We start from the raw sequence: 24329 nt of genomic DNA, 5'->3' as shown, positions 1-24329 counted from the left end.
TTTTCTGACTTATTTGAGCCTTTAGAAATTTCAAACAGAACCCAAGAGCCTATTTCACAAGAGAAAGTGGTTGGTATTCAGCCACTGAACTACTGCTTGACAGGCTAAGAAAACAGAAAGGTCCTCAGCAGCAGCAATATGTGATGAGGACATTGCTGGAAACATCTGAAGAACACACTCAAGTATAACTGCATCATTTAAGAACCCATACATCTGTGTCACATTGCCATCTCCTTAAGCTGGAAGGGAAGATCTAAGGAAGTAATGATCAGAATGGAATTCTGGAAGGAGTAGTGAATATAGGTACAAAGTTATTTGTCACTAACCTAGATCCAAACAGCACCTGTTTCCTTAAAAAAAAATGATGTGCCTGTACAACCCCAGACAGCACAAGGTGAGAATTCTGGCCTCTGCTTTGCTTAGAAAGTTAAAGATTATATCTACCATACTTCAACACTACAAACAGACATAATCAAGGAAGGAAACTGACAGGGGCATCAATATAAGTGTAGTTCAACTTCATTTCTAACTATTTCTATCACATTCAGGATGTGAAACCTGGGAGTTACACAAAATGGGGTTGTGTCACTTCCACTGAAAGAGAGAGGCTTTGATGAGGATTCAACACTGTCATGAGCAAGAATCCCAGCAGTAGCCAAAATATCCAGTCAAGATTTAACTTAAATATCAGGTGGGTAAATACAAACTCTGGGGCTGTGTGTACCACCCAAACGTGGTGCAAATTTCAGACTTTATGAAAATAAAACTAAGTCACACTCAGCAACTTATACAAAGTAGGAGCTCATAAAACACCAATGTCTGAGTACTTGCCAAAAGTGTTTTTTACAAATGGTCCTAAACCTTGGGTAGTGCTGTTCTTTAAAGTAAAATCCCCACAGGAAATGGGTGACAGTGGTTGCCTCCCAAGAAAGCGACATAGAGTCAGGAGACAAGGGTGTAGAGAGACTTATTTTCACTGTATGGCCCTATTCTCTCTGAATTTGTGTTCAAAACTCAATGAATTTTGTGTATGTGGAATAACAATAGAGAAATAAATAAAATAATTAAAGAAAAAGTCCCAACCCAATGGCAAGACGGGGAATGAAAGACACCCAAGACTACCAGCATAGCAGCTTTAATTCCAAGAAACAACACCTGAGAGATCCCTGGTGCAAACCATGTCTTACTCATCTTTCTTCAGCCCTCAGCACACTGCCTAGACTATATTAGGAGCTTGGTAAATGTTGACACAATAATAGTCCTCTTCCCCCAAAAAAGGCCAATAGATGGATCCTATAATGAGACAAATTACAGCAGACTTTAAATATTACTAATAGCCTGAACTGTCCAAATAAGAAACAGATTGGCTGGAGAGATAATGAATTTTCCATTAGTGGAAGTGTCCGAGCATATATTAGATGATTATTTGCCAAGTCATATTGTACAAAGGATTACTGTATCAGGCAGTCAGATGAGACCAGGGTTTTGGCAGGCTTTTTCTGAAAAGGGCCAGATAGTAAATATTTTAGTCATTGCATGCCAAAACAGTTTCTGTCATAGTTTCTTCTCCTTTTTTACAATGCTTGAAAAACGTAAAAACAATCCTTAGCTCATGGACTGCACACACACAAAAAGGCCTTGGTCAGGATCTGACCTGAAGGCTGCAGTTTGAGGACCCTCGGACTAGACGATCTTCCACACCTGTCATTTGGTGAAGCAGTCCGCAAGGCCACAGTTGCTGTTCTACAGTAGAAACCCTGTAATGTTGCAAATACATCTTTATGAACTGGAAAACCAAGTATACACAGAACACTCACACATATGTCAGCATCAGTAAGCTACCATGAAGCCCAGTTAATATTTACTGAAGCTCAGAGCATCTGGGTGGCTCAGTCAGTTGGGTGGCTGACTTGATTTCAGCTCAGATCATGATCTCAGGATCCTGGGATCGAGCCCCACATAGGGATATGAGCTCAGTAGGGTCTGCTTGGGGATTCTCTTTCCCTCCCCCTCTGCCCCTCCCCGTGCTCTCTCTCAGATAAATAAATAATGCCATTAGTGGCATGTCACATACAAAACTGGCATATTCCCACACATCTGATGTTTCCTACTTTTTCCTGGACCCCTACTACTACCTTCCAACTTTTCTGGAGCCACCTTGGTGGCCCCACCGCGCCTCACCTCTGACTTGATGCTGAAGAAGCATCAAGCTGCTTAGTGCTCCCCTCACATACCTGCTGTCCTGCCTCCTCAACTCTGAACAAATAGCTAGCTGTCTAAAAGACACCCTTGTCCCTGTGACTGACGCACTTTTCAAAATCCAGCTCAGAGGTTATCTGCTCCAGAAAGCGTTCCCGGAGCTGCCCTTCACTCTCATTACTCTGTTTGCTCTTCTCCATTGGCTACAGTTAATCACTTCTTCTCTGAGCTACCTCCACGTTTAGTATTATTGTCCAGCTCTTCTCTGATCTGTCTACCCCCGTCAATCTGATTGTAAACTCTAAAGCTGCAGATCCTGGATCATATTCCTCTCAATATACCATAGTCTCTTGCACAGTGGCTCTCAAATGTTACTAAGATGAGTTCTAGAAACCTTTTTATGGGTACCTTCTACAAGAGAAGCAAGAGAAAGAAATAAGCCAGGCTTCTGCAATTGGGAAGACAAAGCTCATTACCACGGAATTTGGTGATTAGAGTAAGAAATCATGAACAACATACGGAAATAGTCCATATACTCAGAATGTCTCTAAACCTATTGTTTTTTTTAGGACTAAGACCTTAGTAGGCAAGAGATATGCATGTACAAATCAAGTGAAATGAAACCTTAATCAAAAAATTACAAAATTAGTAAAGAATAGATCTTTCTTCCTGAAAATATTCCCATGGTACAGGAGTTAAAAGCTTACATTCACAGTCACAAAGTAACTTTCCACAAAAAAATGATTAATTTCAAAGGAGAGAAAAAGTCACTTTACAGTGACAAAATCTGGCAGACACCATCCTCATGGAGGGAATAAAGTTAACAGCAGCATCAGTGGGACGAACAGACATGCATGCTATCTGATGGAATGCCACGAAAAACACAAACATCTACAGCACTCGGCTAAAAACATGACTTGGAGCTCAGTGAGAGGAAATGTCAGGTAAACCCTAACTGAAAAATATTCCATACAATGACTGAGACTGGCTTATAATCTTCCAAAGTGTCAAGGTCTTAAAAGTCAAGGGAAGACTACAGAATTGTTCCAGAGTGAAAGAGAAAGACATGATGACTGAGGGCAACAAGTGATCTTGGGTTGACACTCTGCTTCTATAAATGTTGCTATTGAGACAAAATCTGGATGTGGTCTCTGGGAGAAGGGTATATGAAAGGTCTTTGTCTTATTCTTGTAAGGTTTTTTGCAAGTTTGAAACTGTTCCAAAATAAAATATGAAGACAATTTTAATGCCTGCACACACCTAGCCTATGTTATATTCAGCAGGCAAAACCAATTAACATGATAGAAGTTAGAAGAGTAATTATAGGCTGGGGTGGGGCTAATGACTGGGAAGGGGAAATAAGAAGCCTTCTGGGAAGCTGGACATATTCTATATACCTTGAGCTGGGAGCTGGGAGCTGGTTATAGGGCACATATATATGTAAAAACCCATGAGCTATAGATCTATGGTTAGTGCACTTTACTATATGTATACTATACTTAAAGAAAAAAAGTAAAACAGAAACCCCAGTATTCAAGCTACCATGACCCTACAAAGAACCTTCCTGTATTCATTTAATAGTTAACAGATGACCTATTTAAATCTAGCTTTGGTGAAAAGAAATTCATTGCTCTAAATAAGGCTAAACGAAGTATCATTTCCATAAATTTCCCTGGCATCTGTTTTAAAGAAGCTAAAGAAGGAAATATTTTGGCTTTGCTGCTTAGATAATTAATTGGAGCAGGAAGGCTCCCTGTTGAGTCTGTCCAACTGGTCTCCCTCTGGTGGGAGGCCAACAGGATTGGACACAGCAAATATTAAGCCAGTATAGGATTTTTGTAAAAATGAAGAAGTAAAATTGGTAGAAGATAAACAACAATCATGGTGATAAAACAAGCTTGTCTTCAGGGAAATTAGACCCTTGGAGGGACAGCAGAAAAAGAGACCAGCCTCCATGTACGAAAAAAACGCCTTGCTATCACTTTCCACCTATGTTCATTGGGTTTTTATTTGTCTGCTTTGGGAGGGCAGGGGGACTTTTAATGGTTCAGAGAAGGGAGGCTAAAGTGATAGCAATTGGGGGTCTGGTCTTCAGATAGACCCAAGTGTGAGTTCCAGTTCCAACTCTCACTGGCTGAGGAACCACGGGCAAGGAACTTCATCCCCTGTGCCTTGATTTCTCATCTGCAAAATCAGGATAATTGTACCCAAGCCCTGAGGTTGTTGGGAGGGCTAAATGAGAAAGTGTGTGATGTGCCTGTTCCAGTGCCTAGCACAGTCAGCAGTCAATTAATGGTACGGCTATTAGTTCTTGTCAACACATCCTCCCACGTTAGCCAACAGCATCTGACTAATGTGGTTGCCCTTCCCCATACACTATGAAAATTTTCTCTGCCTCCAACACGCCTCATTGAAGCCTCCCCTCCCTCAAAGGAGCACTGCAGTCACAACAGAGGTTTAATTAAAATGGAACGGATGGTCTCCTGCTATAGGTCATCAAGAAGTCCAGAGGAGTAAGTTCTAAGGGTTAGGAGCACTTTGTGTTCAGTTTCCCTGAGGCCGTGTGGGACCATTCACTTAGCAGAAGTGCCAGAATAACCGCAGTCTGGCCCCAAAGTACCTTCTCTGGGCCAAAATGGAGCACAAAGAGCAGACTTCTGTTCTCGTTCTCCCAGCTGCGAGCTCTGGCAGTCATTAAAATAAGCACCAAACCATATGGCCAAGTCCTACTGACAAACAGAGTATATTCTTAGCTGCTGATGGGTTAAAAAAAAAAAAAATGAGGTGGAGACGGTCAGGAGTGGGGAGAGGGCCCCTTTGGCATATGGAGCCAATGCATGTTTTGTCAGCTAATAATGCTTTGTGAGTTCATGAGTTTTGGAAATAATGTGCAAGGCTGCCAAAGAGGGAGGTTTACAAGCCCTCCCTTCCAAAAGGAGGTGGGGCAAAGTTCCAAACTTCGAAGACAGATTAGGCTTAACCAGAAGACGAAAACTCAGGACTCCTACAGGGGAACCAGCTGGATTCAGAAGCCTCGATTCCTTTTAAAAAATCACATCAGAGTCAAGATGCCCTTGAGCCAAACCGATGTCTCCACAAGACACCAAGTCATCTAAAATGGCTCTTTTTATGATTGTACTGTGAAGTGGTCACAGCTGATCACATACGCAGAGAAGATAACTGCTATTGCAGATGAGTTGTCTCCCTCGTTCCACGTATGCCACCTTTACCCCTACAAATCGACATTATTTGCTTCTTCAAGAAGTCAATCAGAGAACTGACAGTCACCTCTAAACTCTTCAAACTATAACCTTCATTCTCACTGGCTACTTGTGCAAGTTGTTTTTCTTTGGTTTTCCTTCTGCTTTAATAACCTTAAGCTTCACACACACTCTGTTCTTGTTCAGCCTGTTTTTGAGAGTGGGTCCACTGGCTACCAGCACTGTAGGGCGTCCAAACCTAGGAGGGAGAGGTAGTGACAGCTGTAAAAGCTGAGAAGGCCTGTGAGAGAGGAGAGACAATACAAGGAAGATGGAGACTGGTTGCCTGCTTTTGAGTCCTTTTTGTTACCTGTACCAATCAACAGTGTCACTTTGCTCCATTCTGTATATGAGGGACAGCCACCTGGATTCACCTGAATCACTGTGGAGCCTTGTGTCAACCAACAAGTAAAATCCGTGATGGTTTCCTGAAAGCTGGCTGAGTTATGGAGGCTAGCTTCTGAATAACAGAGGCTCTGTGGTTTTCAGTTTCAGTGATATTTAAGGAGTCCTAGAAAAGGAAGAGGGGCTGAAAGATTGGGCCAAGCCAATACTTGATACCAGATTCAAAATATTGATTTCCAAAGATGAGAATAGGGTTGGATTCTACATCCCACTGGACAGAGATTTTGCTCCCAGGAGGAGTGTCATGTGGGCCATTCTAGATCACGTGGCACTTTTGTACAATTAGGAAACTGCAACCCTTCCTCAAGACGTTTTACTTCCTTCCCTTAGAAAACTGCTGTAATACACTGATAGGTTGGCTCAAGACATTTTACCCTTTATTGCCAGAAAGTTGGTGCTACAAAAACAAACCCATGATGCCTATGACCTATACAAAACACCCCTCAGGTGTGGCCTCTTACTCAGTGTACAACTTGGTACAACTGAATGAAGCAGTTCCAAGTAATTATAAGAGGCCACTACGGTTTAAGAACAAGTCATAACAGATTAACAGCACTTCTTTCTTGATCAAAGAACCCCAGACACAGGACTTAGGATATCTGGACTTCAGCAAGGTCTCTGACAAGAATGCTCCAAATATCCTAGTAGACAAGATGAAGATGTCATAACTGGATATACTGACATAATCAGAGGGATCAAAAACTGGTAAAGTAGTCTTATCCAAAGAATGTTGGTTAAGGTATGAACTGATGTTAATAAGGAGCTAACAGATGTTCATTGGCTCATTCTTTGGTTTTGCCCAATTTATTTTTATTTTTCTGTGTGGACAAATATTCATCAGTATTTACTAAGTATTTCATGTGTGCTGAACCCTGTGTTAGGGGTCTGGAACAAAGAAAGAGACACAGAAATCACATAAACAAATATTTTAAATAAGGTATAGTTACCGCATTTTACCAATAACCTGGATAATGATAAAGGTTTGCTTATCAATTCTATACACGACATTAAGCAGGAAGGAATAGGTAATATAATGGATAATAAAAGTTCAGAATAAAAAAGGTTCTGACCAGCTGATATAACAGGCCTATTTTAGTAGGACTAAAAACTTCATAGAGGTAAACATAGGGTCTTAAATCTAAGTCAAAAAAAAAAATTGGACAATGCAGGCTGATACACTGGAGGCAGTATGGTAACGGAAGGGCCTAGCTTCAATAAGCCAGAGACACCTGAGTTAAAATCCCACCTCTGCTACATCTAGCCACACAACCTTGGGCAAGTCATTTAATTTCTCTGAGTCTGTTTCCCCACTTATAAGATGGGACATCAACCGTGTATAGTTGTATCACTGTGTGGATTCAACTATAAAATGCATGTATCTGACACAGGAGGTACTCAAAAACATAATTAATGTTTCCAATAAAATGTGTCAGAGACAGAGGGATTTCCACTTAGTTATTCCCTCTATAAACTTCAATATATTATGTACAAGTTCTTGTGCTATATTTCAACATTTAACGGCAAAAAGCTAAGGTCTTTGCATTTTAGGATCTAAGTTTTGAGGATTAGACAGACCAGGAATGACAGTATAGCAATCTGTGCATAAAACTAGTGCTGCAGAGTATAAGTGTTTGTACAGACTGTTAAGGGAGGAGGAAGGAGAGGTACCTAAATTAGACTGAAAAAGCAGGGATTTATATTTTAGTAAAGATCGGTATTTTAGAAAGGGCACTGCAGCACCACTAAGGGCCAGACAGGGCAAGCAGCTCAGAGGCCATGCAGGTATAGAGAAAGAAGTGAGAAGAGCCCAGACTAAGGCAGTAGGAGAGAAAATAGAGGGGAAAATGTGTTAAGAGATATCAAAGAGGGAGAATCTGTAGAACTCTGATGACTACCTGGGACAGGATGAGAGAGAAAAGTCCAAGATGACTCCAAGGCTTTGGCTTGAATGACTAAATGGAAGGAGGAGAATGAGTCAGAATGGATGTAGAAAGAACTATAGGAGGGAAGCTGATGAGCTTCACTTTGGACTGAGTTTGAGGACTGGTTCTCAGGAGAGATCCCAGCTCAGGGCACAGAACAGGGGTCTTTGGCACACTAAGTGGGAACTGAAGTTGGGGGTGAAAAGAGCACAGAGTATAAGACAGAGCCTTGGCGAAAACTAGCAAGTAAGGGACAAAAGGAGGAAAAAAGGATACAATGGATACAGGGGAAACAGCCAGAGAGATAGCACAAAGCAGGAGTGGTTTTCATAAATGAAGCAATATATCAGCAATATCAGATGTGCTCAGAATTCAAGACAAGGAAGGAAAAAATGTTCAGGAGTTTTAGTAACACAGAGGTGTGAAGACTAGGGAGAGCAATTTTGGAGGACCTGTGGGTGGAAGCAGGATTTCAGTGAATGACGACTTCAGGAAGTCAAGAAATGTGGTTGGGAAGAGGTGGTGTGATGACAGAAGTTAACAGGAAGGTGTTCTGTTTTTCCCAGATATTTAAATGAGAAGAGATGGTTAAGCAGGAAAGAAACGGAATAAATGATGGAACCAAGTCCTAAGGAAAAAAAGGAGATGGAATCTCAGCACAAGTAAAAGAATTAGCCTTAAACATATTTCTTTCACAAAATTAGGCAAAGTGATATGGTCAGCTGGAGATAAGTTTGTAAATGATAGCAGTTGAGGAGACTTAACTGATGGTTGCAACTTAGTGAAGTCAAAGGCAAGGTTAGGAAGCTGGGAGAGGAATGAAAATCTGAAAGACAAGGAGGAGATGGGCAAGAGAGCCGTCCAAATGCAGATGGGGAGTGCCAAGTAGCACCAGGAGCCCACAGCATGATAGTGGACAGGATGTGTCTACAACAAAGACTAGGGGTGGGGTGGTGCGGTGCTCAGGTCACCACAAAAGAAGTACAGCCCTGGTCTGTATGGTCAGACTCCCCGAGGAAAAAGATCTTCTTTTACATACCACACTTTCAAAGACAGACTGTCAAACAGGAAAAGTTCAAGGGAGGGTAATCACAACAAAGAAGGTGTGAGAAAACCCCAGAGGTGATCATCTGGGGTTGGCCTGACACCAAGTTGTTGGTACGTACTGGGTAACAAAGCAGCATCTCATTATTCTCCCTCAAATACACAACCAGGCCTTACACTAGAGATAGGTAGAAGGATCAGGAAATAGAAAAAAAGAGGAGGAAGGCATTTTAGAACTTCACTTCCCATGGGTCAATGTGGAGAAAAGAGGCCATTTGGACTTTCAAATAAAATCTCAGAGGAGATCAGGGCTAACAAATCAAGGACCACTAATCAAAGAACTTTGTTATTACTTACATCCACACACAGGATCCATTCCCTCCATCCCCCATATCCCAATTCATCTTCCTCCTCTCCCCATGTGGTGTTATCCATGGTGGTAACTACCAGTCCAGCAAACCCCTTCCTTTGTCCCTTAAACCCACCCATCTGTCTCCCTCCACACAGCCACTGCCTTGGTTCAGGGCTCCCTCCTCTGCCACCTGGACCAAAGCAACAGTGTCCTCACTGGTTTCCCTGCTGACCCTACCCTGTCCAGTATAATCACCATGGAACCGTCTGGGTACTTTAAAATAGATGAGAGCATGTCACACCCTTTTTTAAACTTTCACTGCCTCAACTCTCCAACACCATACCTTCAAGAAAGTCCAGAAATCTTAGCATGGCAATATTAACAGCTAGTTTATCATTTACCATCTACCAACATCAAGCAGGTAACATAAAGCATTCAATTCTCACAGCAACCCTGGAAGGTTGGCTTATGTGAGGAAACTGAAGTTTAGAGTGATTGCCTAAGGTCTCAAAACTAGTTCAATGGCAAAGCCAGCATAGGTACACAAGTAACTTATATTCCAAAATCTGTGTTCTTAATTATGTATTATACAATCTCATGTTGCCCACAAAGCCCTTTGTGATCTGCCTCCTGCTTACCTTTCCACATTCATATCTTAGCCTGGGTGTACATCTGCTCACACTATTCCCAATGTCTGCAATTCATCCCTCCTCCACTCCTCTTCTCCTAACTATTCTTGCTCATCCTTCAGGCCTATGGGCAATATGTCCTCACAGAAGCCTTCTCTGATGCCTCAGCCTGACTTAACAATCGCTCTAAGTCCTCCTCTGGCAAATCTCAATAGCTTCATACCATAGTGCTGTGGTCTAGCTCCCTGACTTAAAAAATAACTCCCTGAGGCCAGAGATGTGCATCTTGACTGAGAGCCCTGCACTTAACTCCTTAAAGAATTTCAAAATCATGTCACATGAGGGTTAGGGAGGAGCTGGCCAAGAAAAATGGAAGGGGAAGAAGAGATGTTTTATGCAGCAGAAGCAACAGGAGCAAAGGGTCACAAGTGAGACACAACCTGTAAACAGTTTAACAAGACCAAAGCACAGAATTGAGAGATGGAGAAACAATTAGGCAATATGAACTTTCACAAGACTGGCTTTTTCTTCATTCGCATGTTAGCTCCAAAGTCATCTCCTCAGAGAGTGCATCTCTGACCAGCTAGATTTTATACTAGCTCCCTCCGCTTATCCCCAGTTACTCTCCATCACATTACTGTTTCTTTTTTCTAGGGTCCAACAGGATCTGAAACACCTACCATCCACTAAAAGCACTATATTATTGACAATTGCCACAACTGCCACCACCATGATCAAAAGGTATGCTCCATGAACAGCACCTCTACATCAGCGGTGCTTACAGTGATGCCTTGAACATAACAAAATTCTCAGTTGTTGTAGCATATACTATGGGTAAATAAATTAAATGTGCTCAGCCTGGAGAAGAAATGGTGTGAAGCAGAAGATAAACTAGCAGCTTTCAAAGGTGTGTGCGCAATAAAGTGGAAGGGAGAGCCCAAGGGCCTGAAAGAGGGAAAATGAGCTGAGATTATGGGGTAGCCGCTTTCAGCTCAACATATGGCCTAAGTCAAAGCTAGGGAAAGACCAAACAACAATAACCAGAAATAGTGAGTTTTCTGCCACTTAAGAAACTTAACCCGTGGCAGGGGTGTCACAAAAGAAATCTAAGTATTCAATGGGAAAGGGAACCTGGGACCCAGAGGCCTGAAACTGGCAGTCACAGATATGCCGGGTTCCAGCTGTAGTTAAAAAACATCTTTTTAAAATTGGTTTTGAAAAAACTGTAGTCGTCAGTGTTTAAAAATCAAGAGATTACACAAGAGCAACACACGAGTTTTGTTTTCATTTCTCCAACTTCATACATGTTAGTGCTGTGCTCATAAGCTCAATTCAGTAAAAATACGTTTGACTCTGATATGAAAATATATTTCTTACACCTACATTTACCTTACCTGACTGAATAAGCATTAAACTTTGTAACCCTGGGTCAAACTGAAGAGTAGAGAATCTTAGCTCAGAAAGCCCTTATAAAAAACTGGCTTCACGGGCGCCTGGGTGGCTCAGTGGGTTAAGCCGCTGCCTTCGGCTCAGGTCATGATCTCAGGGTCCTGGGATCGAGTCCCGCATTGGGCTCTCTGCTCAGCAGGGAGCCTGCTTCCTCCTCTCTCTCTCTCTGCCTGCCTCTCTGCCTACTTGTGATCTCTCTGTGTCAAATAAATAAATAAAATATTAAAAAAAAAAACTGGCTTCACTTAACGCCCTCGATTCACAAACGACATCATCACTCCCATTTTACAGATGAAGGAAGAGAGGCTCAGAGAGAGGTGACATGCCAGAGTCACAGAGCAAATGCAGGCAAAGCCAGGATAAGAACCCTGCCGTCCTATCTCCGGTATCCCAACACCGAAGATTCAGAGGATTCCTTGCCAGACGACAGGAGGGGCTGACATAGGACACTAGGAGCTTTCTAGTCAGAAGACCCCGGACTGAACAATTCCCGGGGATGTGGCTGGAGAAGGAGGGTGAGAGCCGGAGTCAGTGACTCCCCGGAGAAGGGAGGATCCTGAAATCCACCAAGACTTTCGCCCACACTGCCGAGCTCGCCCCTTCCCACCAGGCCTCCAAAACTCAACCCACAGGACCCCCCACACTCCCTCACCTGCGCGGCTCACTTACCGCCGCTCAACTTCCGGCAACCACAGCGTCGTCCGCAGCGCGCGCCCCGATGACGCAATATGGCCCCGCCCACCCGTTCTCCAGGGTTAGTGGTGCGCCTGCGCACACGGAGGCGCGGGCCAACCTGGTAAATGAGCCCCTAGCACCGGGCTGAATGGGAGGAACTTGAGTTGCAGCGAAGGCGGAGCGTCAGCAGGTGGGCGAGTCTCCCTGATGAGAGATGAGCTAGTTTATTAGCTGTGGCAATGTGTATACGCCAGTCATGCTTTGAAAAAAAACTGCTTCACGTTCTCTCTTTCGATTTCAGAGCATGATAGGAATTATGATCATTTCCGTTTTCAAGGAGAGGCAGCTTTAAACGTATCCTAGGTGCCATTAAGTAGACAGGTGTAGAGACAGATGAGAATTTTAACAGGTAAAATCTCATGAAGGTCGTCAGTGATTAACCTGTTCTTTCTAAACCAAATATTATTCTCATAGCTCCCTGCTGTCAATGGGATGAAGTTACTCCTTCCAAATTATTTATCGCGCATTTCCAATGTGCCAAGCATTTGTCAGATATTGAAGACACAATAGTGAGTATAAACTTCATGCGACATATAAGGCCATTCAGTTCATAAGGAATGAAAGTGACTCAGATGTAGATCAATAGATTCATAATGATTAGAGTAATTACAATTATCTATTCTGTTTTCAGGGTTTCATATTTTCTAATCACTACAAAGACCCTGAAACATAGATGTCATATTATCGCCATTTTACACGTAAAGGAAGAGAGACCAGGAAAAGTTAAGTGATTTGCTGAAGGTTTCAGAGGTTTAGGGAGAGCATTCTTTTTTTTTTTTTTTTTAAGATTTTATTTATTTATTTGACAGAGATCACAAGTAGGCAGAGAGGCAGGCAGAGAGAGAGGAGGAAGCAGGCTCCCTGCCGAGCAGAGATGCGGGATTTGATCCTGGGATCCTGATATCAGGACCTGAGCCAAAGGCAGAAACTTAACCCACTGAGCCACCCAAGCATCCCTTGGAGAGCATTCTAATGGAAGCATGTTTGACTTTGCCAAATAAGAAAACAAATCCAGACTTAGTGAGGAGATACTTTATTTGAAAGGAATATTGGCAAGTGGGGAGGAAAAGGGAAGAGAAGGAACTATTGTAATAGGGAGACCACTCTGACTAAAAGATCTGCAAGTGGCTAAGGGTTAGGCAACAAAAGTTTTTCCTTGGGCTCCTGGGTGGCTCAATTGGTTAAGCGACTGCCTTCAGCTCAGGTCATGATCCCAGAGTCCTAGGATCAAGCCCTGCATTGCGCTCTCTGCTCAATGGGGAGCCCTGTTTCTCCTTCTCCCTCTCCCTCTGCTGCTCTGCCTGCTTGTGCTCTCTTGCTCTGTCAAATAAATAAACTCTTTTTTTAGAAAAAGAGATAATTTTTCCTTAATAGGGAAGAGTAAAGAAGGCTAGAAAGAACTGAGTGTGGGAAAGTGGGAGGAAAAGGTGGCTTGATCAGATAGTAGTAGGTCAGAGACTGTTTTACCATGAGGTCAGTCTATTCTCTGCAGGGGGTGTATAGTGGCTCAGGCTGAGGGTGCTTGGGTGGCTCAGTGGGTTAAAGACTCTGCCTTCGGCTCAGGTCATGATCTTAGGGTCCTGGCATCGAGCCCCCATATCGGGCTGTCTGCTCGGCAGGGAGCCTCCTTCCTCCTCTCTGCCTGCCTCTCTGCCTCCTTGGGATCTCTGTCTGTAAATACATAAATAAAATCTTTTAAAAAAAAATAAGGGGCTTGGAGGGTATGGGAGAAGCTTAACTAAAGTTGGTTAACAAAGCATTTTGTTTTGATTCATCAGTGGATACAAGTAGTTCAACTAAACATTTAGAAGGCAAAGAAGAGCAGTTCAGAAGGACTGTCTTGCCTTGTCACAGGTAAACAAGGATGATATCCATGAGTCTTAACCTAAGTCATAGAGGAGTAGATATTTCTTTGCAGTAAACCCTTCCCGGAGGACAGAAAAGTGGAAGAAGGGTGTTGAAAAACCAATACTTTTTTCAAGAGCTCAGCGATCAGATAAAGTTCCATATTGTAAACTCTTTCTTTATAGCATGTTCCTCTTCTGCCAATGCCCCCTCAGACTGCTCGCTTGGGTCACACCAAACTAATTCTGATGTTTTAAGCACACTCTGTTCTTTTATACAAATCTCCATCCCTGCAATACCCTCACACTTCCTCTGCTTGTGTAATTCTCTCTGTATTCAAAACCAAGTTGATGTACCAAAAATAATACTTAGGAATAAATATAACCAAGGAGGTGAAAGACCTATATTTTGAAAAATATAAGACAATGATGAAAGAAATTGAAGATGACACAAATGGAAAGATGTTTCATGGTCATGGGTTGGAAGAATTAATACTGTTAAAATGTCCATACTTCCCAGAGCAATCTACAGATTCAACGCAATTTTAGTCAAAACACTGACAGCATTTTTCATAGAATGAGAATAAATACTTCTAAAATTTGTATGGAATTATGAAAGACCCCAAATATCCACAGTGATCTTGGGAAAAAAAGAGCAAAGCTGGAGGTATCGCAATTTCAGACTTCAAGGTATACTCCAATGCTGTAGTAATAAAAACAGTATGGGACTGGCACATACACAAAAAATAGAAGACCAATGGAACAGGATAGAAAGCCCAGAAATAAGCTCATTCTTATATGGTCAATTAATCTATGACAAAGGAGGCAAGTATATACAATGGGAATAATACAGTTTCTTCAATAAATGCTGCTGGGAAAAGTGGACAGCCACATGCAAAAGAATGAAATTGGAGTATTTTCTTACACCAAATACAAAATGGATTAAAACCTAAATGTGAGACCTGAAACCATAAAACTCCTAAAAAAAACATAAGCAGTAATCTCTTGGACATTGGCCTTAGCAATATCTGGAAATGTCTCCTCAGGCAAGGGGAGAAAAGGCAAAAATAAACTATTAGGACTACACCAAAATAAAAACCTTTTTCCCAGCAAAATAAACCACCAGCAAAACAAAAAGGCAGTACAGTGAATGGGAAAAGATATTTGCAAATCATGTATCTGAGATGGGGTTAATATCCAAAACATAAAAAGAACTTACACAACTCAATGCGCGCACACACACACACACACACACACACACACACACACAATCCAATTAAAAATGGGCGAGGACCTGAATAGACCTTTCTCCCAAGACATGTAGAAGGCCAACAGATGCATGAAAAGATGTTCAATATCAACTAATCATGAGGGAAATGCAAATCAAAACCAGAGTGAGATATCCTCTCACATTAATCAAAACACCCAGTATCAAAAAAAAACAAAAAACAAGAAATAACAAGAGTTGGTGAAGATGTGGAAAAAAGGGAATATTTGTGCACTGTTGGTGGGAATATAAATTGGTGCAACTACTGTGGAAAACAGTAGGGCAGTTCCTCAAAAAAATTAAAAATAGAAATACCATGTGATCCAGTAATTTAACTATTGGTTATTTACCCAAAGAAAACAAAAACAGTAATCTGAAAAGATACCTGTACCCCTATAATTACATCAGCCAACATATATGAAAGCAGTCCAAATACCCACTGACAGATGAAAGGATAAAGAAGATACAGTGGACGATTTCTAAGTTGTAAAAAATTAATGAAATCTTGCTATTTGCAACAACATGGAAAGACCTAGGAAAGACCTATTATGCTAAGTAAAGTAAGTCAGACAGAGAATGACAAATACTATATTATTTCACTTATATATGGATTCTTAAAAAACTAATCAAGTCAACAAACAAAACAGAAACAGATTCATAAATACAGAGACAAACTGGTGGTTGCCAGAAGGGAGGGGGTGGCAGGGTGAAAGGGACTAAGAGGTACAAAATTCCAGTTGTAAAATAAGTCTTAGAGATGAAAAGTACAGCACAGGGAATATAGTCAATAATATAATCATGTTGTATGGTGACTTACTGTGGTGAACATTGAATAATGCATAGAACTGTAAAGTCAATATATGGACAACCAAAAGCATGTCAACTCTATTTCAATCATAATAATGATGATGATGATGATAAACCCATTGAAATGTGGATAAATCTTAGACAAAAATGAAAAAAAGAATATATATATATAATGTAATTACACTTATGCAAAGTTCTAGAATCAACAAAACTAATCTGTAGTGATTAGAAGTTAGATCAATGGTTGCCTGGGACATAGAGGGGGCATGAGGAACTTTCTGAGTTGATGGAAATGTTCTGTATCTTGATTGAGATGGAGATGACATGGGTGTATACATATGTCGAAACTCATTGACCTCCACATTTTAAATGGGTTAATTTTACTGTATATATTGAATGTAACAAAGCTGGTTTTTAAAATAACCCAGTAGAATGACACCCACCTACCTCTAGGCTTCCCTCTATTAGGCATATATGAGCTTGCATTTAAGTTAGTTCTTTACAAGCTTGTTTTCTCTGCTGGACTTACAGATCCTTATAATTAACACCTTTTGGGAGTTTCTGCCCAGCTCACTATGTCTCTGCTTCTCTGGGAATTGTTGGTCTTCCAGCCATGTTTGTACCACATCCGCCATCTGGCCCCCACCTCCCTTCAGAGTTCATTGCAGCAGAGGTAGACACAGGATGATTCTTTCCTCTAAGCTTTGGACTTTTGAGTTGATGCTCATGCCTTGGGGCACAAAGATGATGGAGCATCACGAAAGATTCAAGATCAGGACTCTCAAAAAGGCAGAGAATATTCTCAGACACAGCAAGGCAATGAAGCCCATGACACTTAACCAAGACCACAGCGATTCAGATCAATCCACCTTCATCATTTGACTTGCAGCTCAGTTGAGGAGAGCACATGCTCCCCACAATGGGAACCACATGCCTTGGCTTTGACAAGAGACTGTGTGAAGACATGTTGGCAAATTAAATCTTAACAGCATTATTTCTTCCCAGGACTTAGAATGCACCCCAGCCAGAATAGCCACAGCATCCTTTTCACCCTGTGTTAGGACTGAAATCTACCTCTGGAATGCCCATTTTCAAAAGAGACACCAGCAATTTTCTACAAGCCAAGTAGCCAAATGGCCAATTCATCAAATGGCCAATCTGCAGACTAATGGATTTTCTGAATGAACACTTTATTAACATTACCAACTTCTAAGATCTATAGAAATCTCTGTTAGATAGAATAGTTTCACAATCTTTTAAAGATTTATGTGATGTGGTAATTGACTGATTTTCATGTGGTCTTCAGAGAATCATTTGAAGGAATTTCTATTTATCAAAAGCTAAGGATGGTTTATTCTTCTTTTGAATATATTTAACTTCTGAATACATTAATCCAGAATATGTTCTTGAATGTAGATTTTTCTTGAGTGTAGTAATATTATGCCACTTCATTTATGCTCTTTCTGTCCCTCACTTTCTACTTTCCCTTTCCCCAGTTTCTCTCTGTGCCTCAGTTTGCCTAGTTGTAAAATCACAGAACTCTCCCTCATGATATTGGTTTTAGGTTAAAGTGGATAATAGTGGTAAAGCATAGGGCCTGGCACACAGTATCTTCAGCATGTTTTAAAACTACATATGAGTCCCCACTGTGTACAGGACACTCAGCAGGCACCATAAACACTGCATTCAGTAATGCATGGGCCTCATTTTTTTAATGCTCTGACAATTTATATTGACCATTTCTTGTTCTTATCAGACTCAAATCCAGGTCTCTTCAACCCAAAACCAGAGCTCATAAACATTTGTCTTCTTCACTAGTTGCCTCAAACATTTATCAACATAAATAATGGGCATTTGGGAAATGTTTTTTGACTTGGGAACAGACTAGCTGCAGCTTTTAAACCCAGCATAAAAGTCTCTTTCACTCTCCCAGTTTTAAGCAAGAGGAGTTTTGGGAGATGCCAAGCTGAGAGTGAAGCTTGTTATAAAAAGTAAGTTCTTTCCTAAAGACATTTACAAAGGTAACCAGAAACCAAAGAGAAACCCTATATAATATCTGACAGTACGTTTCAATATATCTTCTCAGTCGAAGAGACCCAGGAAGGTAGAATTAAATAAATCAAACTCAGTATAGTTTCAAATATCATATTTTAGGTAGGTAAAAATCTGTCATTCTAACAGATCATGCAAACAGGAACACAAGAGACAAAATACCAGCTTGTGCACGCACTCCATTTTACTACATATATGACAGTTTGGCATTAAGTTTTAAAATATAAATCACAACCAGATTGCGATATAAACCCCAAGGAAAACTGGATGTTCCCATGACTTTGCTAGTTTTTACTGAAGAAGTGTGACTATAAAAGAACATGACAACTCTTCTTCAACAAACACAGCAGAACTCACAGATAAAAATGCACACTATGCCCTCAAGTACCACTTTCTGCAGCCTCGGGCATAGTCTATGTCAGCCGTTCCTTCTCTCAACACATCTTTTTGGAACTGCCACCACTTTCAGGAAGTGTGTGTGTGTGTGTGTGTGTGTGTGTGTGTGTGTGTGTGTCTTGTATACTTAACAGGACAAATTTTTGCCTTTTGGAGGTAACATGTGACAACAAGCTGGAACCCCACTGGGTTTTCATTCTAACTGTGTGATGTCGGGCACCTTATTTCACCTCACCACACCTCAGCTTGCTCCTCAATAACACCACCCTCCTGCTGTGGAATGTCATAGAGCCTCAATGAGATAAGCATGACCCAGCCTTCAAGAAATACGGCTTTCTTCTCCCCATTCCCATTTTTTTGTTTGTTTTTATTGTGCAACCATTAAAAAAATACCCCTTTCCTCTTTCTTTTGAGGGTAGCTTTTATAATTATTTTGTTACTAGTCAAAAGGAATTGGGGGTTGAAAACAATGAATGTACAAGCTGCATAATTTCCTACCAACTCTAAGATGTGTGTGTGAAAGAGAAATAATAAGGCAGAATTTCCAACTTGGTTCAGACACAGGTACTGCAGAAAGTTGCAGAAGGGGCTCAGAGGAGAGATGTTCTGAGAAGTGACAGTCACAATGGAATTGCTGTCATGCCTATCAAGGTGACCCCTGGAAGGGACAGCATCAATCTGCATATGTAAGGTCTCTGCACAGTCCTATAACTCCATTCCAGGAAGGCTTGAGAGTTCCGTCTGATTCAGCAGTGAAACTCTCTCTACATGTCCCTTCAGTTTCCAATTAATTCCAGTCTGCAAGCTTGAATTACAATGAGAGTCTGAGGCTCCCACATTTCCTGAGGAGCAGGAGAACTCATCCAGATCTGATTCTCCTGGAAATATCCTGCTCTTTACTCAGCGTACAGTCTGTCTGCTGACCACCTCTGCCATCTGCTATTCTGCCAACAGTCCCTTAGAACTTTCCAAGTTACCTAGTCCTTAAGACTAGTCTTTTGACTCCAGAAAGCCCAGGTGCCTGGAAACTCACAGGCCTTCATCCTCCATTTTCTTCAGAAACATCATTTTGGTTGCATCCCCTTGTTGCCTCCCTTAGGAACGAATGTGCAGAATTTTCTTGAATGTCTTCTTGAAGTTTTCATTGCACAAGGGGTAAATGAGGGGGTTCAGCGTGGAGTTGATATAGCCCAGCCAGATGGTGAACATGTGCACACGTTCATTGCAACAGCTCTTGCAGAAGGCAATGACCATGAAGAAGATGAAGTAAGGAATCCAGCAAAGGATGAAGGCCGCCATAATAAAACCCAATTGTTTGGCGGCCTTCCGTTCTCGGTTCATGTGCAGACCAGACACATACTGTCTTGAATGTGAACGGAGCCTCTTCCAAGTGAACTTGATATAATCCAGGCCTGTGCTAGATGCACTTCTAGGTTTACCTTTCCCTGATGCTGACTCTGTGGGGGTGTCTGAGTCTGTCCGAGAGAAGGACTGGCTATCACCGATGATCTGATCCTCTGATATCTCAGTGGCCCCATGCATGTTCAGGCTCTGTTCATCCATCCCGAGTGGGCCCTGGCTCTGGTCAATAGCTACATAACTCCTGCCACTCCCCTCTGCCTCAGTCTGCACCTGCACAATGTTAAGGGGAAAGCACGGAAGTTTGTCTACTTCTCTGTCCTCCTCTCGGCTGAACACACCTGGGGATTTCATCTCTTCTGGGTCTTGGGATGGTGGCTTCAAGACAGGCTCACCACTGGCATCTTTTGATTTCCTTTTCAGAACCTCCCAGGGAGACTCCTTCCCTGATTTCTTGGCCCCTGCCTTGGGATTCTCTGGCTTCATCTTTATGTCAGAGAAGGAAGGGAGGGATCCATTGATGAGCTCTCGGTGCTGACAGTGCTGTCGCACGGCCTTGTAGATCTTGGCGTAGAACCAGAGCATGAGCAAGGTAGGTAAATAGAAGTTGATGATGGCAGTCATGATCTTGAACCAGGTGACATCATAGAAGTCTGTCTCACACTTGTCTTCCCGGTGTCCCGAGGACTGTGACATAAAGTGATGCCATCCCAGAATAGGAATAATCCACAGGAAGGAGAGAAACCAGGCCCCCAAGATGGTGGCTGATGCTCGGGTCTTGGTACGATACTTCAGGTATCTGAGGGGCTGCTGGACAGAGCGATAGCGATCAATGCACAAGATGAAGACACTGAAAATGGATGCTGTGCTGGCCACGTAGTCCATGGAAAGCCAAAAGAGGCATAGAGGCTGGCCCCAGGACCACCTGGACATGAGGAGGTAGAGGATGTTCATGGGCATGACGACAGCCCCTACGATTAGGTCTGCCACGGAGAGGCTGACAATGTACAGGTTGCCCACAGTGTGCAGCTTCCGCTCGCTCCGCACAGCATACAGGACCAGCAGGTTGAGTACCACTGTGACCAAGGAGATGGCACTCAGGACCACCACCAGGGGCATCAGTTGGGGGCTGGCTATGGTGGTCTTATTCCCCTCGCACATCTTGTCTTCGAAAGTGCAGGAAGAATTGGGAAGGGTCATTGGCACAAGAGCAGCCTTCAGCTGTGGCTCCCTCCCTGAGAAGAAAGACACAAGGATTAAGGTCAGAGCCTTGGAGATCAGTAGAGTCACTTGGGACCATCAAGTTTATCTAACTGGGGTTGTATGCTGTTTAAGGCAGTAGATACTGCTAGTTACCTACAGTCTATATACCCTTCTTCCTTAGTCATTCAATTCTTCACCCATTCAATGACTATTTAGTGAACTCCCAGCATCATTCTGGGCACTGGGAATATAGCAGTGAATAAAACAAAAATCTCTGCCCTCCTAGAGTTTACATTCTAGTGAGGCAGCTGGGCAAAAGCAGGACAAAGTTTGTATAAGTCCCATGTTGCACGTGTTCTGGGAAGATGGACTACATTCTGACTGGTCTAGGCTGGATATGGTACTCTAGTTTGAAGAAAACTGAGAAGCCCTAACAGAGTGTAAATCTCTCTTAATAACTTAGCAAAAGCAAAGTACTTTCATGTTAGGACAAAGCCAGATAAATTCTTGAGATGAAAAATAAATTTGTATGATTTCTTAAAGATAAAAAGGAAGGCCCTAAGGCGTTTGTTTGATCCTTCTGGAAGGAATCCTCGAGTTACTCTTATAAAAGCACCACGTGAGCAGCACTGATTTTGCCCCAGCTCTGCCACTGACATTCTGAGTGATCTCTCAGCCTGCATTTTCTCACGGGTCAAATGTGAAAGGCGGTGTGGGTGATCTCTAAAGGCTTTTCCAGGTATCCTGTTTAGAGTTTTGTTTTGGGTATTTTTCCATATTCTCCTCCAGCTCAGAACTGCCCATCAGAGCAACACTCCAGGTTCTTCGAGTGTGCCTCCTCTGAACAGCCTCACCTTCTCTTGTGACCCAGCCCTGCTCTCTGCTCTTGTCACTCTCTGCTGTCTGCCTGCCTGCCTTCCCCACTCACCCCTGTCAGCCTCAGCCATCAGCTTTGTGAGGATAATAGGCCCCAGATCTACAGCTTTAGCCTTCTCCTTCTCTACCTTCACATCCTGAATCAGGACCTCGTAGCTTCACCTTCAGCCCTGACCAAACTCACACCCCTTGGAATTGTCCACAGGCACCACAGGAAGGAGGAAAGAGGCTAGGGAGGTTCATCTCAGTTTTATTTTGGATTTTGGTTGGGACAAAGACAGAAGCAGTTCCCCAAACACTCCTACAGGCGGGTATTTTCAAGGTAGCTCCAACCACCCTCTGCAACCCTCTGTTGCCTTGAAGAAAGTTCTCTTTCCACATTTCTCATTGCACACAGAGAATCTCTTTTCACTGTGTGTATACTATTTGTCATTCAACAATGTGACAGAAAATGATTTTTTGATTTAAAAAATCACTGATTTTTTCCCTTTTTGACTAAAAAGAAAAGTTGTGATGATTGAATTGAGATTACTGAAATAAAAATTACTGTAGCATATTAAGCATTTAGAGGTAAAATCTATGAGGTCTACAGCTTTGAAATGAATCAAAGAATTAGATGGATGGTTGGTTAGAAGGGATAAAGGAACAGACATAAAATAAAGCAGAAAGAGCAAAATGTTAATTCCTAACCTCGGTGGTAGATATATAGGTATTTTCTGTACAATGCTTCCAACTTTTCTATTTTTTTTAATTTTTAATTTTTTATAAACATATATTTTTATCCCCAGGGGTACAGGTCTGTGAGCAACTTTTCTATTTTATCAGTAATTTTCCTAGGAAGACGTTGGGGAAAATTAACGTAGCACATATACGTTTATCCTCCTCACCTATCACTGTAAGCTTAGTTCTTTATCACATGTTCTCCTTCGTAGCTCAGACATGTTAGTTTGCATAAACATAAAAGCTAAAGATCAATACATATTTGTCAAATGGATGAGTGAGTGAGGGAGAGGCAGGTGCCACAAAGCATCTCCATTCAGAACTTACTTATTCAGGGGCACCTGGGTGGCTCAGTGGGTTAAAGCCTCTGCCTTCAGCCTAGGTCATGATCCCAGAGTCCTGGGATCGAGCCCTGCATCGGGCTCTCTGCTCAGCGGGGAGCCTGCTTCCTCCTCTCTCTCTGCCTACTTGTGATCTCTGTCAAGTAAATAAATAAAATCTTAAAAAAAAAAAAAAAGAACTTACTCACTCAATAGATATTTATCGGTAAAAGGTTCCCTTCAGCTCAGTGATCTGCTTCAGAAGCAAGAGAATCCACTTTTGCCCTCTGAAGCTATGGAATTGGGGAGGATTCCTAGAAAGGCAACTGCAGCACCCTTCTGCTGCCTGCAGACCCATCTTGGCTGCTGCCTCCTGTGACCTCCTGTCCCACTCAGGACTGGCTATGTGATTTGTGGAGCCCAGTTTAAAATTAAAAATTAAACAATCATTAAGAATTTCAAGATGGCAACAGCAGAACATGAAACAGAGACAGGGGCCCTCTTGAGCAAGAGTCTGTGTGGCTGCTGTATGCCACTCCTGCTCTCTGGTCCTTATACCCAATCCCGAACATGCCCTGACTGGTGAGATAACTAATGTAAGGTACTCTCACCTCCCTCAGGGATCTGCATTTTAAAACGCAGATCACTGAATGGTTTTTTCTCTACAAATGCCAAAGAGACGTCAAGTTGAGTGTGGGATTGTGTGGGGACATGGATCCTCACTGTACCCTCATGCTACACAGGCCATGCTCCCTTCAGTCTGCCCAAACCCCAGAGGGTTCTGAGGGGCTCTCTCTGGGATCAAGGTCAAGCCTAAAGAAAAGGGGAAGGCAATGGGCTGTTCTTTGAGAAGAGAGAACGGAAGCTCAAGGAGGCACTTCGGACAGGGCAATTGGAAAAGAAAGGTGGGTACCTATAAATCCTTTAGAGCACTGTGTCCCTAGAGAAGCAGGAGAGGAAGGGGAGGGCTCTCCTCCTAGCTCTGCCACTTGATGGGCTGTGTGGAGCTTGGATAAACAGCCACGCCTCCAATTTCCTTACCTGTAAAGCAGGGAAAACATCATTACCTCCCTCCCTAGGCTGCTGAGAGGGTCCTCTGAGGCAGTGGGGGTGGGAAAGCTCGGCTAATTCCCCAGGTAATGAGGACCGGGTGACAAGCAGAAATGAATCCCTTTTCTCTAAAGAGGTTTGTGTGCACAAGCAAGCCATCATTTTTGAATTAAGGCAATGGCTCCATTCCAAAACCATTAGCTGCAGTGGGACTTTTTCCAGCATGATTACAAATAGTCTAATCCAATCAGGCCTATGTGGCAGCAAGTAAACAAAGGTAGTCCAGGTCTCTTCCAGTTCCTTGGGAATGCTGACTGGAGCAGCTAAGATTGTAAGGAGCCAAGCCAAGCCAAGCCAAGCGTTTCAGATATTAGTTATTAAATGTCTCCCACAAGCCCATAGGGAGGTCTTATGATGATCTCCAAAGTACAGATGAGGAA

The 24329-nt window shown here is 42.4% G+C and overlaps 2 protein-coding genes and 1 long non-coding RNA gene across 14 annotated transcripts in view; 1 reads left to right on the top strand and 2 right to left on the bottom strand.

Annotated features, from left to right (window-relative positions):
• The window catches only part of ATG7 (autophagy related 7), a 243768-nt gene extending 231751 nt beyond the window's left edge, over window positions 1–12017 (bottom strand). For 4 of the 9 annotated variants that reach the window (XM_032327289.1, XM_032327300.1, XM_032327241.1 and 1 more), the window contains exon 1: window positions 11930–12016. The gene's annotated coding sequence lies outside the window, so the exon portion shown is untranslated. Of the gene's footprint in view, window positions 1–1654; window positions 1758–11912 lie in introns of all 9 variants that reach the window. The other 5 variants (XM_032327262.1, XM_032327282.1, XM_032327316.1 and 2 more) reach the window with 4 other exon arrangements.
• Window positions 12018–12038: 21 nt separating this feature from the next.
• LOC116580763 lies at window positions 12039–17159 on the top strand. The gene is made up of 4 exons (XR_004281777.1): window positions 12039–12125; window positions 12237–12316; window positions 12410–12504; window positions 16445–17159. It is a non-coding gene; the product is annotated as an uncharacterized LOC116580763 (long non-coding RNA).
• Window positions 17140–24329, bottom strand: part of HRH1 (histamine receptor H1) — a 74795-nt gene continuing 67605 nt past the window's right edge. For 3 of the 4 annotated variants that reach the window (XM_032327330.1, XM_032327340.1, XM_032327357.1), the window contains one exon: window positions 17140–20955. In XM_032327330.1, coding sequence (XP_032183221.1) covers window positions 19457–20955 — 1499 coding nt within the window. In that variant the 3' untranslated portion in view covers window positions 17140–19456. Of the gene's footprint in view, window positions 20956–22846; window positions 22868–24329 lie in introns of those variants that run through there. The other variant, XM_032327350.1, reaches the window with a different exon arrangement.

Source organism: Mustela erminea, chromosome 1, assembly GCF_009829155.1.
Source record: "Mustela erminea isolate mMusErm1 chromosome 1, mMusErm1.Pri, whole genome shotgun sequence".
Taxonomy (NCBI): Eukaryota; Metazoa; Chordata; class Mammalia; order Carnivora; family Mustelidae; genus Mustela; species Mustela erminea.
Note: the sequence above shows the minus strand (reverse complement) of the source record. Positions and strands in the feature narration are given on the sequence as shown.